General features: G+C 42.7%; 2 protein-coding genes across 4 annotated transcripts in view; one reads left to right on the top strand and one right to left on the bottom strand.

Moving 5' to 3' along the window:
• Positions 1-11,570, bottom strand: part of DYNC1LI1 (dynein cytoplasmic 1 light intermediate chain 1) — a 32,488-nt gene extending 20,918 nt beyond the window's left edge. The window contains exons 1-2 of the mRNA XM_080675698.1: positions 11,179-11,570; positions 10,902-10,975 (exon numbers count right to left, since the gene is read on the bottom strand). Of these exons, the coding sequence (XP_080531824.1) occupies positions 10,902-10,975; positions 11,179-11,324 (220 nt within the window). The 5' untranslated portion in view covers positions 11,325-11,570. The remainder of the gene's footprint in view (positions 1-10,901; positions 10,976-11,178) is intronic.
• CNOT10 (CCR4-NOT transcription complex subunit 10) overlaps positions 11,551-18,242 on the top strand; it is a 109,506-nt gene continuing 102,814 nt past the window's right edge. The window contains exon 1 of one of the 3 annotated variants that reach the window (XM_080675696.1): positions 11,551-12,076. Coding sequence is in view for 2 of the 3 variants with exons in the window: in XM_080675694.1 (XP_080531820.1) it covers positions 11,989-12,076 (88 nt within the window). In the remaining variant the exon portion in view is untranslated. The remainder of the gene's footprint in view (positions 12,077-18,242) is intronic. The other 2 variants (XM_080675694.1, XM_080675695.1) reach the window with 2 other exon arrangements.

Genomic DNA, 18,242 nt, shown 5'->3' on the forward strand with positions numbered 1-18,242 from the left:
TTAATATGCATGATAATGACAATGATTCCTATGATGATCCATAATGCTTAAAAATGGAAATAATAAAGTAAATCAGGGAAAAGTAAAATACTTTTTTGTTTTATACATATATATATTATTATTATTTTTAATCCTCACCCAAGGAGTGGGGATTATTATTTCCGTCCATTTTTAGAGAGAGTGGAAGAGAACACTGAGGGGAAGAGAGAAACATTGATGTGGGATCAGTTGCCTACCGACTAGGGCCAGGGATAGAACCTGTAACCCAGGTACATGTCCTTGACTGAGAATCAAACCTAAGACCATCCAGTGTGCAGGCTGACGCTCTAACCACTGAGCACACCGGCCAGGGCAGCTCTATAGTTTTAATGGCATTTAATTTATAATTCGTTTTAGTTTTGTAATTGTTCAAGAACTATAAACAAAAAGAATTTAAAGTATTTATATCTATTCACCTCAATAGAGGTGAAAAATTAGACATAAAAATAATTTAAATCACTGGGTAAGGAGGTCTATGAAAACTTTTTAAAGAGAGTCTAACTAGGCAGAGTAGAGGCTCCTTATGGCCTCTAATAGTTTCACTATTCTGTATGGACTATAATGTCATTATACATTTGTGAAAACCTATTTAATGTACAACACCATAAGAGAACCCTCTTGTAAACTATGGACTGCAGGTGATAACTGAAAAGTTAAAGTGGATAGGGTCTATCTAACAATAACGTGTCAATGTCAGTTCATTGATTATGATAAATGTAATAAATGCGACACTGTGTGGGATGTCGATAATAGGGGAAGTTTTGCAAATGTGGGAACAGGGAATATTCAGAAACTCCTGTGCTTCCCACTCAATTTTCCTGTGAACCTAAACCTGCTCTAAAAAATAAAGTTTATTAACTTAAAAAAGTACCTGAGCCTGTTCTAGAAAAGAAAAGAATCAAGATTTTTCTTATGGCCCTGACGGGTTTGGCTCGGTGGATAGAGCGTCGGCCTGCAGACTGAAGGGTCCCAGGTTCGATTCCGATCAAGGGCATGTACCTTGGTTGCGGGCACATCCCCAGTAGGGGGCGTGCAGGAGGCAGCTGATCGATGTTTCTAACTCTCCCTCTCCCTTCCTCTCAGTAAAAAATCAATAAAATCTATTTTTTTAAAAAAAAGGATATGTTTAAAACAAATCAAAACATTTCATTAGATCAAATTCTATACTAATAAAGCCATTTTCACGCCCTCATCCCGGTGTTGGGAAATTTTTCCTATAAAGGACCAGGTAGCAAATATTTTAGGCTTTGCAGGTTACATAAGGTCTCTGTCATATATTCATCTTTGTGTTTTCCCCCAACTCTTAAAAATGTGAATAAACAAACCCCATTCTTAGCTTGCTGGCCACATAAAAACAGCATACAGGCCAAAGCCTGTCCCAGTAGATAGAGCAAAGGAGGAAAGGCTTGTTAATCAGATTACAGTGAAATCCTCCATTGCAAATAAACCTGTATTCCAAATTTGTCTAACCCCAGTCCAAATTAGTCACTCTCTGTGAGCCAAGTATAAGATCCAAGTACTTCAGTTTTACCATAAAGCAATAACAGGCATCAATTCTCACTTCTTCGCTCAAATTTGAAAGCCAAATTGATTACAAAAGAAAATCTCCTTAAACAGTCACCAAAACAGTGTAGGAGTAAAGGTGTGCTCATAATACTGTTTTATCTCCCCAACACATCTCTAATTCAACAACAGGATGTAATGTCCATAACTTTACAATGATAATTATCAAACAGATTAAAAACAAGAAGATTAAGAAGATATAATTTCTAACTGCAACATTGTACCATTATTTGAATGAACCTGGACAAGTCAGGTATTTCTGTTTGTTCCCCCCGCCTCTAAATAGAGGTGGTAAAACCAGACAACCTCTATGGTGATGGACTTAAAGTTCTATAACTATTACTATTCATTACTTCTTGATCAATGATACATTAGAAATAAAATTCCTTTACAAGTAAACAGTGTTTTAAAAAGACATAAAAACATTAACCATGTGAAAATGAGCAGTCAAAGCAAAACACTTAAGTATACAATACATTAATAATAGTTATCTTGAACACTTCAATGTATGCCACTGTTTGAAGTGTTTTACAAACATCTCATATAATCCTCACGATAATCCTAAAAGGTAAATATTATAGTCTGAAAGATTAAGCAACTTGCTAAAGAAAGGTTATGATCTGAACCCAGCAAATGCTCCTAAACCCTATGACACTACCATTGTTCCTGGAGCAGCTTCTAGTCTTGACCAGCTCAAGATTAGCAGGGATGACAAAGGTAAAATTAAACAGTACTCTGCCTTCCTTTTCTACCCTGTTGTCCTGAAGGCTAAAGTACTATACTCTTCTTGCTCCACACAGGTTTGTGTGCCTGATGCCTGCATTCTACACAGAGCTTTGATCCACATTTCCATACCTCTGTTGGCTACATTATGATTCATAGCATCATGATAATCATAATCAGAACAGAGAGAATTCTAGCCTGCCATATTCCTTCTTTATCCAAGTGAGATATCAACATTGTAAAGTTGACATTTTTGATTTGGCCTTGCATGACGTAAAGTAAATCATCCTCTTTTATCTGAAAACCCTGAGGACAAAAGCTATGAGAGGTCTTCACTGGAACTACTTTTGAGCTCAGACCTTCTGCACGGCCTCCCATAGGTTATCGGATGACCCAGGCAAAGGGGGGCTTTGGTCTGCTCCCCATTTCACAAAGAGTGTCACCTCCCTTTGTGTCAGTCAGCAAGACTGGGAGAGGCTGTTGTTAACTAGCTGCAGCATCTGCACCCAGTGGTTGCAGATAAACATTTATGCATGGCTGTTCAAGACTACATCCTTCCAGTATGTTAAGGAGTGCCTGTATAATGGAAAGTTAGGCAAACCCAATTTTGAATCCTAGCTCAGCTGGGGCTCAAAATCCTCTTCAGTAAAACAGTGAACATGCTATATAATAAAACACTTATCAGAACACCCTGTAACAGAAATAATACATGTTTCCATCCCATTGGCTGGCCAAGGCCCTACCTTTGAATACCATCATTCAGCAATCCACATTACATTAAAAAAATAAGAACTTGTACTTTATCATTTCCCTCACTCTCACAGACTGGCTAGACATGAACTGGAAACTATTGTTTAATTCAACAAACATGTACGAAGGCCAATTAATGCTAATCCCAACGGTTATTAACAGTTCCTATGCTCCCGAAGGTCAAAGTCACACTAAAGCAATAATGCTTAATCAACAGGTTTGATATGTATTCTACAATTAAATTGCCTTTAAATTAAGTTGGCAATTTTTAACCTACCTACCAGACAGGCAAAGATTAAAATGAATAATGCTCAGCATTGGCAATTATGCTAGACAAACAAATACTCTCAATTACTGATGGTGGGAATGTAAATGGTACAACGTCCCCAGAGGACTGTTTGGTAATATATATAACAGCTTAAAAGATATATACTTTCGACCTAACAATTCAACTTACAGGAATTTATCCCAAAGAATACTGAGCAAATAGAAAATAAAGTATAACAATAATAATCTACCAATCAATCATTATTATGGTATAGCCATAGATGTTGTTATTCAGTCACTGGAAGGGAGAAATCCATATCTACTGCCATTATAAAAAACCCTGATTCATAAATTTTAAAATTCTGATTTCAAAAACAGTATATAAGGTATGAATAAGACTATTTTATTTAAATAAATACACACATAGAAAAATGAAGTGATTATCTCTAGATGATAGGATCATACATTATTTTGATTTCTTTGTCCAATTTTTCTCTGTAGCAAAAAATATGTAACACTTTTATAATTTAAAATAATGAGTCCTAATTTTGAGATGAAGATGTTTTAGACATACTTTCTTTTTAATGCTTTTAATTCCATGAAGTATGAAAGAATCTCAATGAGCAAGTCAAGAGGTTGTTATTTGCCCCCAATCCCCCACCTTCAAATGGCAGGAAGGCTGACTACCAGACCCGGTAAGTCTAGGTAGGGACTCCACCAAACCTGAGCTGCCATGGTCCTTTTCACCAAGTTGTTACTGCATCACGTTCCCTTGTCCACAGCTACCAGTGTTTTCTCCTCCCCATTCTACTTAGCAAAATTTTATTCAGATACCACCATTTCATCAAAATAATATGTGACCCTTTTACCAATTATTTTATGCTGACATATTTGATTTTTACTACTTTGAATCTTTTCCCAAGGAGTTTATAAGTTCCTGTAGGGTAGGGACCAAGTCCTAGCCCTGTTTTCCCCACATGACTCAGCAAAGTATTTTATGCACAGCACGTTCTAATGAATGTTTGATGAATAAATGAATAAAGAGGTAACCTGTGAGGTCTTTCTAACAGCCACTGCTCTGGTTTTACAAATAAAATAAAGCCCAAAAAGGTTAGTTCATGGTCACTCACTAATTAATAGAAGATAGAGTCCCATGCTGAAGCTCTTCTCAGTTTTGCATTTTCAAAGTTCTTTTGCTGACATTCCCTCATGTGGATTTCACACCAGCTGAATTACCACTCTACCTACCTTGATGGTCTTTAATCCCAGCTTCTCACAAGATTAACAGTTTCAGATTGAATAATCTCATTATCTTCAGAATCAGGCCTCACATAGAAAACCATCCACTTCTCTCCCTAACTGGTTTGGCTCAGTGGATAGAGTGTGGGCCTGGGGACTGAAGGGTCCTGGGTTCAATTCTGGTCAAGGGCATATGCCTGGGTTGTGGGCTTTGTCCCCAGTAGGGGGCGTGCAGGAGGCAGCCAATCAATGATTCTCTCTCATCAGTTTCTATCTCTCCCTCTCCCTTCCTCTCTGACATCAATAAAAAATATATATTTTAAAAAAAGAGCCCTAACCGGTTTGGCTCAGTGGATAGAGCGTCGGCTTGTGGACTGAAAGGTCCCAGGTTCGATTCCGGTCAAGGGCATGTACCTTGGTTGCGGGCACATCCCCAGTAGGAGGTGTGCAGGAGGCAGCTGATCAATGTTTCTCTCTCATCGATGTTTCTAACTCTCTATCCCTCTCCCTTCCTCTCTGTAAAAAAGCAATAAAATATATTTAAAAAAAAAAAAAAAAGAAAGAAAACCATCCACTTCTTGACAAGTTACTTCTCTAAACAGATCTCTAGTTCCACCATGTATGTATATGTTGAGGTTTCCTACTTGTAACACTTCAAGCATAATAGAAGCTAGTTTTATTCGTGAATAAGAAAGAATATTGTTTCAAACCTACTTCCTGATGCTGTTCAGCATTATGTGGGATTTTTTGGCTGCACACTACCCTGAACTAGTGCCTTCAGGGAAAAATCTAGAGACTCTAGATTTCTTCCCTGGGTGGAATCAAACAGCCCACAGCTACAAGGAAATACTTTATTAATTAATATATTAATTCTTCAAAATATCCCTTTAAATATATTTAATAACTCAAAAGCTTTAGAATTTAAAAATATTATAGACTGTCAGATCAGACAAGATGTTAGAGATCACTAAATCCAAATATCTTTTAAAAATCTTTATTGTTGAAAGTTTTACAGATTTAAATCCAAATATCTTAATTTACAGATGCTAAAACTTACATGATTTACCAAAGGGCCAGCTAGTTTTCATTAATTCATGATACCTCAAATCAGAAAGTGATATTGATATCCTATCTATAAGCCAGGGGTCTAGGTCTCCATAAATTATTTTAGTAGACAATGAATTCAATTAATCTAAAGCAATGAGATTTTTTGCAATGAAACTGATACAACAGAAGAATCAGATTAAATTCCTTAATAACCGCTAAACACCTTCTTACGTTTCCTACAAAGAAAGCTCTCTTTCCTCTAGGGCAGTGGTTCTCAACCTTTCTAATGCTGCGACCCTTTAATACAGTTCCTCATGTTGTGGTGACCCCCAACCATAAAATTATTTTCGTAATGTAAATATCTGTGTTTTCCGATGGTCTTGGGCTCTACAGCGCGGTTCTCAACCTGTGGGTCGCAATCCACAGGTTGAGAACCGCTAGCAGGGTCGCCTAAGACCATCGGAAAACACAGATATTTACATTACGATTCATAACAGTAGCAAAATTACAGTTATGAAGTAGCAACGAAAATAATTTTATGGTTGGGGGTCACCACAACATGAGGAACTGTATTAAAGGGTCGCGGCATTAGAAAGGTTGAGAACCGCCGAAACCGGTTTGGCTCAGTGAATAGAGCGCCGGCCTGCGGACTAAAAGGTCCCGGGTTCGATTCCGGTCAAGGGCATGTACCTTGGTTGCGGGCACATCCTCAGTGGGAGGTGTGCAGGAGGCAGCTGATCGATGTTTCTCTCTCATCGATGTTTCTAGCTCTCTATCCCTCTCCCTTCCTCTCTGTGAAATATCAATAAAATATATTTAAAAAAAATAATAATAAAAAAAATAAAATAAAATAGAAAGGTTGAGAACCACTGCTCTAGGGAGATAGTCCAGCGTATAGGTTAAGAATGCTGACCCTGGGTCCAGGCTGTACAATTTAGAATTCTTACGTTGCCTCTTTCTGGCTGTGTAACCTATGGCAATTTACTTAACAGCTCTGTGTCTACTTCCTGATGTTTAAAGGAACAATCAGAGTATGTAAACAATCATACATGGCTAGTACATGTAAGTATCCTATAAGTATTAGTCATTATTATTATAATTATAATTACTAGAGGCCCAGTACACGAAATTCATGCAGGGGATGGTGGGGGGAGGTGTGTCCCTCAGCCCAGCCTGCACCCTCTCCAATCTGGGACCCCTTGAGGGATGTCCGACTGCCCATTTAGGTCCGATCCCGGGAGTGGGCCTAAACGGGCAGTCGACATCCCTCTCACAACCCAGGACTGCTGGCTCCCAACTGCTTGCCTGCCTGCCTGATTGCCCCTAACTGCTTCTGCCTGCCAGCCTGATCACCCCCTAACCACTCCACTGCCAGCCTGATCGACACCTAACTGCTCCCCTGATGGCCCTATTGCCCCTAACTGCCCTCCCCTGCCAGCCTGGTCGCCCCCAACTGCTCTCCCCTGCAGGTCTGGTTGCCCCCAACTGCTCTCCCCTGCAGGCCTGGTTCCCCCCAACTGCCCTCCCCTGCCAGCCTGGTCCCCCCTAACTGCCCTCCCCTGCCGGCCCGGTCACCCCTAACTGTCCTCCCCTGCAGGCCTGGTCACCCCCAACTGCCCTCCCCTGCCGGCCTGGTCCCCCCTAACTGCCCTCCCCTGCCGGCCCGGTCACCCCTAACTGTCCTCCCCTACAGGCCTGGTCACCCCCAGCTGCCCTCCCCTGCAGGCCTGGTCACCTCTAACTGCCCTCCCCTGCCAGCCCGGTCCCACCAAACTGCCCTCCCCTGCCAGCCCGGTCACCTCTAACTGCCCTCCCCTGCCAGCCTGGTCACCCCCAAGTGCCCTCCCCTGCATGCCTGGGTCCCCCCCAACTGCCCTCCTCTGCAGGCCTGATTGCCCACAACTGCCCTCCCCTGCCGGCCATCTTGTGGTGGCCATCTTGTGTCTACATGGGGGTGGCCATCTTGTGTGTTGGAGTGATGGTCAATTTGCATATTACTTTTATTAGCTAGGATTATTTCCCATAGGGAGTTTTCTTATCAAAACATGGGAAAGTAACCAAGATATGAAGAAAGTACTCTTAAAAACATTAAAATGTTAATTAAAATCACTGTGTTAAAATGTAATTACAATCACTATAGTAAAAAATTGATTAAACATGAAGGGTAAAGTTGAAAAAAGTCCCTAAAAGGACAGTTTGAGTCAAATCCTACTTAATAAGCAAGCACAAACACACACAAAACATGCAGAAGACGTTTTTGCCTTTAATGTTCAAAAACAAACTTTGTTGAAGCTCTTTCTCAATGGTTAAACACTAATGTCACAGTGTTTGCGGGTTTTGATAGGGGTCAGGCCTAGGTAGTTAAATGACTGCTTAAACACAAGTGACACAGCCAGAGTGGTGTCCTTTAATAAGCTACATCCTAGAATTCCACAAATATTTGGATTTCAATTTCACTCGAAGATAACCTTTTTTTAAAATCCTCACCTGAGGATATTTTTTCCACTGATGTTTAGAGAAAGTGGAAAGGAGGGAGAAAGCGCGGGGAGAGAACTATCAATGCTAGAGAGACACATCGGTTGGTTGTCTCCCGTACACACCCTGACTGGGGGCCTGGGATCGAACCTGTAACCCAGGTACTGCCCTTGACCAGAATCGAACCTGACACTTTTTGGTTCAAGGGCCAATGCTCTCACCACTGAGCAAACTGGCCAGGGCCAAAGACAGCCTTTTAAAGTTATCCAGTAGGAAGAGTACATAGCACACTCCCTTGCAGGAACTTCTATCAAGTTGGAAAGTCATGCCAGAGTCACAGAACACAGGATCTTCTATAGCTATGTGACCTTGGAACACTCACTTAAAAGGTCTCTAAAATCATTACCTCATCCAAAAACTGGTGCTAACATCTATCTCCCAGATTTCTTTTGGGAGGCGGGGAGAACAAGGAGAATGAGGAGGTAAACTAAGATATATATGAAAATGCTTCAAGAATAGCTCACACATTGCCAATCCTGACCCTTTTCTCCCATAGGCAATGGGAGAGGAGGACAAGTAGCAAGCTAAGGTTAAACTGCCATTTGTGTCTGGGATACATTAAGCTTTGATCATCATTCCTATTCTAGGTTGTTTATGGAAATGTAAAATCTTGTAGTCTCAGATTTGGTTTTTTAAATATGGGACTCCAGAGATCCCCATAATTCATGAAAGCCATTTTAGGGTCAATCATCCTCCTGCCTAACAGCTTCAAACTCATAACAAAGAAAACCACAATCCCTATTTATATATTTATTCCCTCAACCAGCACAGACTGAATGCTACCATAATATGTGATAGTAAAAGGTCTTTAAGAAATCTTTAGTGGTATTTTAGGAAATTAATCATATTTCTACAATCAGTATACAAACCTATTAGCTTCTTCCAAAGCTAAAAAGACTTTGATGAAAATCCCAATAGTACTCAAATAAAAATTTTGCATTTCAAGCTCGTATAACTTGATACTAAATGGAGCTTTAAACTATTAAGCTCACAAAAAAAGGAAATTTAATCTATCCTAAGTATGGAGGAACGGAAGAGTCTGGAGCCTCTAAATACACTCAGTCCCATGCACTGACCCAGAGTCAAAAGCAGGTGTTTTTTTTTTTTAAAGCATGCTAAAAAAAAACAAACATGGTGCAACTTCAGTGCAAATCAGAAACATCAAGAAATGAACAAAACTGTCACTTTTGTTTCATGACAAACAGAACCATCCAAGTAATATCTAATGCACAGGAATAACTGGGAGGAACTTATAAAATGAAAACAAAATTCAGGAATCTTATCTTTACAATGGCAATATTTGAAAAGAAGTCTTATTTAAAGTAATTAAATATCGTTCACTTCAATGAAGTCATTAAGTCCACTGTAATATACTAATCAATAGTAATTTGTTTAAATTAGTAAATTTTAAAGTATTTCCTGGATTTTTTATTTATTTTGGATCCTAATCTATCCTAGCCATATAAATATCACTGATGCAGGCACTAATTCAATTTTTTTAAAAAAGAGTTCTGATAAAATATTTTCTAATCCAGTTAAAACAAATCCACCAGAAAAAGTCACTGTGCTGTTATTGCTTGACCTGACCCTAGGAGGTAGGCATTATTATTTCTACAACATCCATTTTAAAGATGAAGAAACTGAGGCTTATATGTGTAAAAACTTGCTTAAGATCAATCAGCTAGTAAGGTAAAAACTAATTTTTCAACTAGCTACGTGTAACCCTTAAAGAACAGAACTTCAATAATCACATTCTAACTTGGCAGCAGTTCATGCAAAAGAAGTAATTTGCTTCTATCTAAACACACCTATTAAAAGCAGACCCTGTCAAATAGATTTGACTTGTTTCCTATTTTTAGATGTACATAGCAAAAATGTCTTGAGACATCACCAGCAAACTTTTAAAATTTAACCATCATCATATAAGCCAATATAAAATAGAGAAGAAATACCTCATTTAAATGACTCAGGAGCCACGCCTGTAAAAATATGAACCTGTGAATTGTTGTCCCTCGCTGTCCTCTACCCCACCCCCAGAATCAATAAAGAAACAAAATACATAACTTCCAGAGAATAGAAGATATACAGAACAAGCAGGAGAATGGAGACAGATTAGACCATTCTCCTCAGTACATCCATTTGGCCCGAGAGACTGAACTATAAAGGTGTTCTACTGCCATTTATAAATTTCACAATTGTGACAGTTAAAAAGGCAGCTGCAACATGAGCCCATTGTACGTGAAAAAGCTGAGGAAGAACATTTCTCCCGAGCACCAGGTCCCATTTCTAGCTTCTCTGTCAATTATACAAAGAGTCGGCTATTAAATATTAATGGCATGACATTTGCACTGGAGCTCTTAAGGAAGAGCCTCCTGCTACCGATTTTTGTTATGAAAGGAAAAACGTCCTTATTTTCTAGATAAACCCCAAGCCACTAGAATCGCTCCGATAGGCTATCGTATTCTGTCCTTGCCAGAGGTGGTTGTCAGGGCCTCCTCACATCAGGAGGAGATAGAAGAGCCGGGGAAAGGGCGGGTCCCAGCAGGTCCCAGGGCAGGGGTCCGGGTTCTCCTGCTCCCCCAGCTGTCAGCCACAGGTCGGCGGCGGGGCGGGGCGGGGCCAGGGTCCACAGTCCGCACAAAGCGAGCCGGCGGGCGGCGGGCAGATCGGACCCCGGCGGGATGGGGGCCGGCGGGGCGGGGCGGAGCGAGGCGAGCGGGTGCAGAGGGGACACTTACCCAGCAGCAGGACGTTCTTCCCCGCGGGGAGCTTGGATCGCGAGCGGGTGGAGACCTCGCTGAGGATGCAGGACCTAACGGGGAGCAAGGCGCACGCTGAGGCCGGGAGCTGAGGCCACAGCGCGGGAGGGATGGACACGGCCTCGGCGCGCCTGGGCGGGGGCTGCGGAGGACGCGGTGGCCTGGGCCCGACGCCGAGCTCGGGCGGGCACGGATCCCAAGGCGCCCGCAGGGCCGGGAGTGCTAGCGGGGACCCAGGGAGGGGTGGGGTCGTTACCAAAGGTTCTGCCCGTCCTCGTCGTCGCCTGCTGCAGCGCCGCCGTTGCCCGAGGTTAGCTCGTTGGCCAAGGAGCCGCCCGTGTAAGTCGAGGCTAATCCCGGCGGAGAAGAGCCGAAGGAGCTGACTCGCCCCACAGCCGCCATTTTGGTCGGGAATCACACCACTCCCGGCAAAGCTGAATGAGCGAGGCAGCCGCGGTAGCGGCAGCGGCGGCGGGAACCCGGATATGGAGCGTTCGGCGCACGGGAGCGGGGCGTGGTCTGTGGGGGCGGAGTCCGGGCCCCGCAGGGACTGAGGGAGGGTGCGAGCACGGACTGCGCGTGCGCTACAGGCTGGCGGGCGCAGAGGGGTGTGCGTGCGCCTGCGCGTGCGCCGCGTACGGCCAAGGAGCCCGATGTGTGCTGCAACCCCGGCTCCGCTGAGCTCAGCACGTCGAACTGCTTCGCGCCTCCCTGCTCGACGCCCTGGCTGCATCAGGGCGGAATGGGGTGTGTCAGGTGAACAGTGCTCCCTCCCATTCTTCAGTTGGGTCCACAAACCCCGCAGCCGCTGTGGAATTCCTGCGCTGCCATTGCCGTTCCACCGTTCAGGCTCAGCGCCTGGTTCCCAGCCTACACCTGGGCTTCACCGGCGCCTACAGGGAAATGGGCCGCTCCGCGGCGAAAGAGGCCGCCGTTGTGTAGCCCGGGGTCTGCAGTGTTGTTCTGGTCCCCGACTTCTGGGCTCTCTGCCTTCTCGGGTGGCAACGTATTCCTCAAACCTTTGTCCCCCATCAGGAGCAGATTCCCCCAGCTCCTAAGCAGCTGCATGACAAAAAAGTGTGTTGGCGAGACTTGTTTTAATGGCCAGGATTTTGTAGGAGGTGCTCCTGATGAGATTCGAAAAGATCCACTAGGTGAGTTATTCATCCATCCAGTCAACAGACGTTTTATTCAACACTTAACATGGGAGGCGCAGTTGGTACTGGGAATACACAGATGGAAAAGAAGTAACCTAAAATAGCTGTAAAATAACCCCCTTTTCTACCGAAACTTTACTGGTTAAAAATATTTGAATGACGAGCCGCATGTCCAGAAAGAGTTGTCGGTTTAAGGCTCTATTCTAGTACACCTTATAAGAGCAGTTGCTTAAAATAATCTGGCCTTTGTACATTTTCACTGTCAACTTGTATTTGAAGATCACTTGATAATATATGACCTCATCAGTTCTGTAAGGCTAGTGAGAAAATCCACAGCTAAAGACTGCTTGCTATGCATTAACATTGCAGTTAGCCTGAAAGGCTTTGGAAACTGGCAAATCAGAGTTCAGCCTTGGCTCAATCAGTTACTGGCAATGTAACCTTAGACAATTGCCTTAACCTCGCTGAGTCTCAGTTTCTTTAGCTGTACCATGGGTGTAAAAGGACCTAGAATTGTTATGAAGATTAAGATGCTTCAGGTAAAATGGCTTAGACCAGTGACTGACACATTTTAAGTGCTCAATACATGTTTATGATTAATAACTGATGTTTACCTTTCAAACCATTGATATCTGACCAAACCCCCAGAACTGATGGGCCTAATGAACTCCTGCAGGTAAAACTTCATTTTTTTGTTTGTATGGTTAGGAAAGGAACCAGAACCCTGTCTTGGAATCCCAGGCTTTCTGTGGTGACAAGCAGGATGGGGACTCCCAGGGGGAAGCTGGGACTTTAAGTCATTGTTGTAAAGAACTGTATACTGCACTTGGCCCCTCAGAGTCAATGCACTGTCAGTACTTTATTCCCTCAGTCATCTTTTTTCCTCAGCATTTCCCCCTCAGAGTTGTCATTTGCATATCATATTTACTTATTCTGGGAAGTATTGATTTTATAACAGTGTCAGGCTGCTAATGCCCCATGACTTCTAGATGCCCAGCTACCTACTTATAGTGAGGTCAAAGTTGTATTCCTTGTGGTTTTATAATATCCCTATCCAGCATTATTCCGTTAAGATAGCTGACAAGAGCCCAGCTAGCGTGGCTCAGTGGTTGAGCATCAACCTATGAACCAGGAGGTCACAGTTCAGTTCCCAGTCAGGGTACATGCCCGGGGTTATGGGCTTGATCCCCAGTGTGGGGCGTGCAGGAGGCAGCTAATCAATGATTTATTCTCATCATTGATGTTTCTGTCTCTCCCTCTCCCTTCCTCTCTGAAATCAGTAAAAATACATTTTAAAAAACAATAATAGCCCTACCTGGTTTAGCTCAGTGGATAGAGCATCAGCCTGTGGACTGAAGGGTCCCAGGTTCGATTCCCCGCAAGGGCATGTTCCTTGGTTGCAGGCTTAATCCCCAGTAGGGGGTGTGCAGGAGGCAGCCAATCAATGATTCTCTCTCATCATTGATGTTTCTATCTCTCCCTCTTTCTTCCTCTCTGAAATCAATAAAAATATTTTTTAAAAAAATAAAAAATGATAATAAATAAAAGAATAATCCATACTCAAAGGGATTACACTGAAAGCAATCTCTCCATTTTTGCACTAAATTCCATCTCCTCTCCTCAACTGAAGGATGTTGCTCCAATAATTCTTCCCCTTCTTTCTCTATATAATCATTTATTGATCTCCACTGGACCATTTCCATTAGCATACAAATACGCTATTAATTCTCCCATCTTAAACATTTTTTTTCACTTAATCCTACTCCTTAACTGGTTACTGCTACATTTTTCCCCTCCCTTGAAAAGCAAAACTCTTTAAAATAGTTGTCTTTATTGACTATCTTCAATTTCCTCTCCCTTGCCCTAAACCACTTCAATCGGACTTTTACCCTATGACGCCACAGAAACTGCCCTTATTCCTGTTGTCAGTGACCTCCTTGTTGCTAAATCTAATGGTAAATTCTCCATCCTTGTCTTTCTTGACCGATCAGCAGCACAAGATACTGCTGATCACCCCTTCTGAGTATCCTTCTTCCCTTGGCTTTCAGGTCACCATATTCTCTTGAAGTTCTCTTCCTGCCTCACTAGCTGCTCCTTCCCAGTATCCTCCACCATTTCCTCATTTTCCTGACCAATTAAAGTTAAAGGACTCCTGGGCTCACTCAGCCTTTGTTCCTCTTCTGTGTCTACACTTACTCCTTTGGTGACCTCATCTAGTCTTATTACCTTTAAATTTCATCTCTGTGATAAAACTCCCTAATTTATTTTTTTCTTCTTTATTGAATTTATTGGGGTGACATACTAGTTAACAAAATTATAAGGTTTCAGGTGCACAGTTCTACAACACATCACCTGTACACTGTATTGTGTTTTCACCACCCCAAGCCACGTCTCTGTCAAAACTCCCAAATTTATCTCTCCAGCCCAGAGCTCCATCTGCAACTCCAGATTAATATATCCAACTGCTTATTCCACACCTCCACTTGGATGTCTAATAGTGTCTCAAACTCAGCATGCTCCGAACTGAACTTCTTATCCCCGCAAAAGCTCCTTTACCCACTGCCTTTCCCACTAGGTAGCAACTCTTTGTTGCTTGAGTATTTCTCTTACCTCCCACATAGAATCCATTTGGAATCCTATAGTCTCTACCTTCAAAATATACCCACCATCCAATTTTTTATCATTTATCCACTGATAACCACCCTGGTCTGAGCCATCATTTCTTGCCTTTATTACTGTAAAAGACTCTTCAACATGGCAGCTAGAGGAATCTTTAAAAAATATAATCCAGATCATGTAACTCCTCTATCCAGAACCTACAATGGCTCCTCATTTTAATCAGAGTAAAAGCTAAAGTGACCCATAGGCTGTACAGGATTTGGACCCATTGGCTCTCTGAATTTTTCTGCTCCACTTTCTCCCTCGATTTCTCCTATCCAGCCATACTGGCCCCGCTCTTGTTCTTTAAACAATTAAATAGAGATTTTCTTTCTAGTGTTTTCTATGAAGGGAAACACTAGCTTATTTCCGTGCATATTTCCTTTTCTTTTGGTTTTGGCTTTTCAGCTGGCATTTATATAAACTGTGATCGCCAGCATTTGGTGAAGCAAGTCTTATCTGAAAATCTGTTTAGCTAACTTGCTCTCCTCCTGCAATGTTTTTGCTCAGTTCTCAGCTTCTTGATGAGGTCTACCCTGACCACTCCATTTAACACTGCAACTTGAACCTTTATCCCTGGAATTCCAGATTCTTCATATCTTGCTTGCCTTTTTGTTTCCTATAACATTTATTGCCTTCTAACATTAGTATAAAATTTACTTATTATTGTGTGTGTTTTAAAAGAAGTGGGTATAAAAAAATTCTTCACTCCAACAACTGAAAGCTCTCATTTACAATATTTTAACCATTTTTAAATATAAATCCTTCTAAAATATATTACACATTCTCTTGCTAAGTTAACAGGTAATATGAACACAGATTTTTTTATTGGAGGCTCTGGGTTTTCTTAGGTTTTTTAATAATAGTAACTTGCTTTCATAAGGAAGTGCTTAGATACTGCTGGGATGCCCAGGGGTGTACCTCAGATGTCTTTTTCAGTTTTGTTTCTGATTTAGCTGAGCCTCAGGGCCTGGAAGTGGGAAATGGAATGCTAGCCAGAAAATAGACAGCTCTTCCTCTCCCCAGCTTTCTATCTGTTGGGAGTTACACCTCTCTCTCTCTCTCTCTCTCTCTCTCTCTCTCTCTCTCTCTCTCTCTCTCTCTCTCTCTCTCTCGACCATCATCCCCTGCTTACTCATCAGCTTCCTGAAGGCCACACTTAGCCATTTCTTTATCTCAAGAAAAGTCGTCATTTGACAGGCACAGAGCTCTGTAGAAAACTGGCTGAAATGGGGGGTAGAGACCACTTCCTCTTTCTATTGGGGATATTTCCTTCTGTGTTTGAGAACTAGGACAAGGCAGCCACCCCTTGAGCTGCTTCCTGTTGTACCAGCTCCCACAGACTGCCTCCAGCAGATTTTCAGATAAGACTTACTTCACCCACTGTGCCAAATGCTGGCAATCACAGTGGATATAAATGCCAGCTGAAAAGCCAAAAACCAAAAGAAAAGGAAATAAACAAGGAGTGTTTTCCCTTCATAGAAAACACTAGAAAGAAAATCTCCTCTATTTGTAGGTCTAAGATGAATTTCACCCCCTCCTTCTTAAAAAATCAATGCCTGTATATGCATATGTGTGTGTTTGTGTGCAAGCATACTTTAGGATTAAATTTTACAAAGAAAAAAATTTTATTTCTTTGAAAAATACACCCTGAATATTTTTAAATTCCTAGATAAGGTAATATTTTGAATTGTCTTTTTATTTCAGGCTGAACCTACCACCATACTATAAATAATTCATTCCTAGGAAATATGTGATGATTGGAAGGGTAACAACCTATAAATCAATTTACATTCACAGTAGCTTGAATAGACAACCAGTAAAATGCACAGGAAAAACAAAGAGACTATCTTATAGGCTAGAAAAATATTTATTCTTCATCATTGTATTTTAATTATCTACTTATACATTTTAAAATACAGAATAGATAGGATTTTTAGAATACTTAGTGTCATTGTTTTAATCTGTTCTTTACCACTGAAAAGAAGAAAGATAAAGGTTCGCTGATTAGTATACTATTAGCTGGGGTGTATTTTTGGAGGATCTCATTTCCTTGTAATCAAATACTCTGAAGTTCAAATCCATTACCTTTTAAAAAAAACCTGTGACTTTAATGCAGCTTACTTCTTAGATTTCCAGTGTTATACTCTGCCAACCTCCTTCCTAAAGGAAAAGATATCTAATAATTGATTTTATAGATTGAGATATGCCAACACTCCGTCATAAAAGTCATCCAGTTTTTCTGCTTTGGCAGCCCTATATGAGGCAAAGTAGAAAAAATATGAAATTCCCTGGTATTTTTAGAAATGTGCTTTCTTTTGTAGCTGCAGGTGATTTCATATTTATAATAATTCAATCTACTGTTAGTCTAGAGTTAATTATAGTTTCTTACTGCTTTTACTAAAAGTAAGCCTAGAATTATGAACTGCAGGGCATTATGAACTACTACTAGAGGCCCGGTGCCTAACTGCTCCCCTGCCAGCCTATTTGCCCCTAACTGCCCTCCCGTGCACGGGGGGGGGGGGGGGGGGGGGCAGGGGGAGGGGGAGGGCCGGGGGGGTCTCCCTCAGCCCAGCCTGCACCCTCTCCAATCTGGGACCCCTTGAGGGATGTCCAACTGCCCATTTAGGCCCGATCCTGGGATTGGGCCTAAACGGGCAGTCGGACATCCCTCTCACAACCCAGGACTGCTGGCTCCCAACTGCTCGCCTGCCTGCCTTCCTGATTGCCCCTAACCACTTCTGCCTGTCACCCCCTAACCACTCCCCTGACAGCCTGATTGATGCCTAACTGCTCCCCTGCCAGCCTGTTTGCCCCTAACTTCCCTCCCCTGCAGGCAGGGTCACCCCTAACTGCCCTCCCCTGCAGGCCTGGTCCCCCGCAACTGCTCTCCCCTGCAGGCCTGGGTCCCCCCGAACTGCCCTTCCCTGCAGGCCCGGTCACCCCCAACTTCCCTCCTCTGCCAGCCTGGTCACCCCTAACTGCCCTCCCCTGCAGGCTTGATCACCCCCAACTGCCCTCCCTTGCAGGCCTGGTCCCTCCCAACTGCCCTCCCCTGCTGGCCATCTTGTGGTGGCCATCTTTTGTCCACATGGCAGGATCTTTGACCACATGGGGGCAGCCATCTTGTGTGTTGGAGTGATGGTCAATCTGCATATTACTCTTTTATTAGATAGGATAGAGGCCTGGTGCACAGGTGGCGGCCAGCTGGTTTTCCCTGAAGGGTGTCCCGGATCAGGGTGGGGGTTCCCTTGGGGCGTGGGGCAGCCTGGGCGAGGGGCCTGTGGTGGTTTGCAGGCCGGCCATGCCCCCCAGCGACCCAAGCGGAGGCCCTGGTATCTGGGGTTTATTTATCTTCTATAATTGAAATTTTGTAGCCTTGAGCGGAGCCAAGCCTCCTGCTCGCTCTGTGACTGCAGCCATTTTTGTTGGGATTTATTTATCTTCTATAATTGAAACTTTGTAGCTTGGAGTGGAGGCCTGGGCCGGCCAGGGTGTGTGGAAA

The sequence above is a fragment of the Plecotus auritus genome (assembly GCF_963455305.1).
Source record: "Plecotus auritus genome assembly, chromosome: 6".
Classification (NCBI taxonomy): domain Eukaryota; kingdom Metazoa; phylum Chordata; class Mammalia; order Chiroptera; family Vespertilionidae; genus Plecotus; species Plecotus auritus.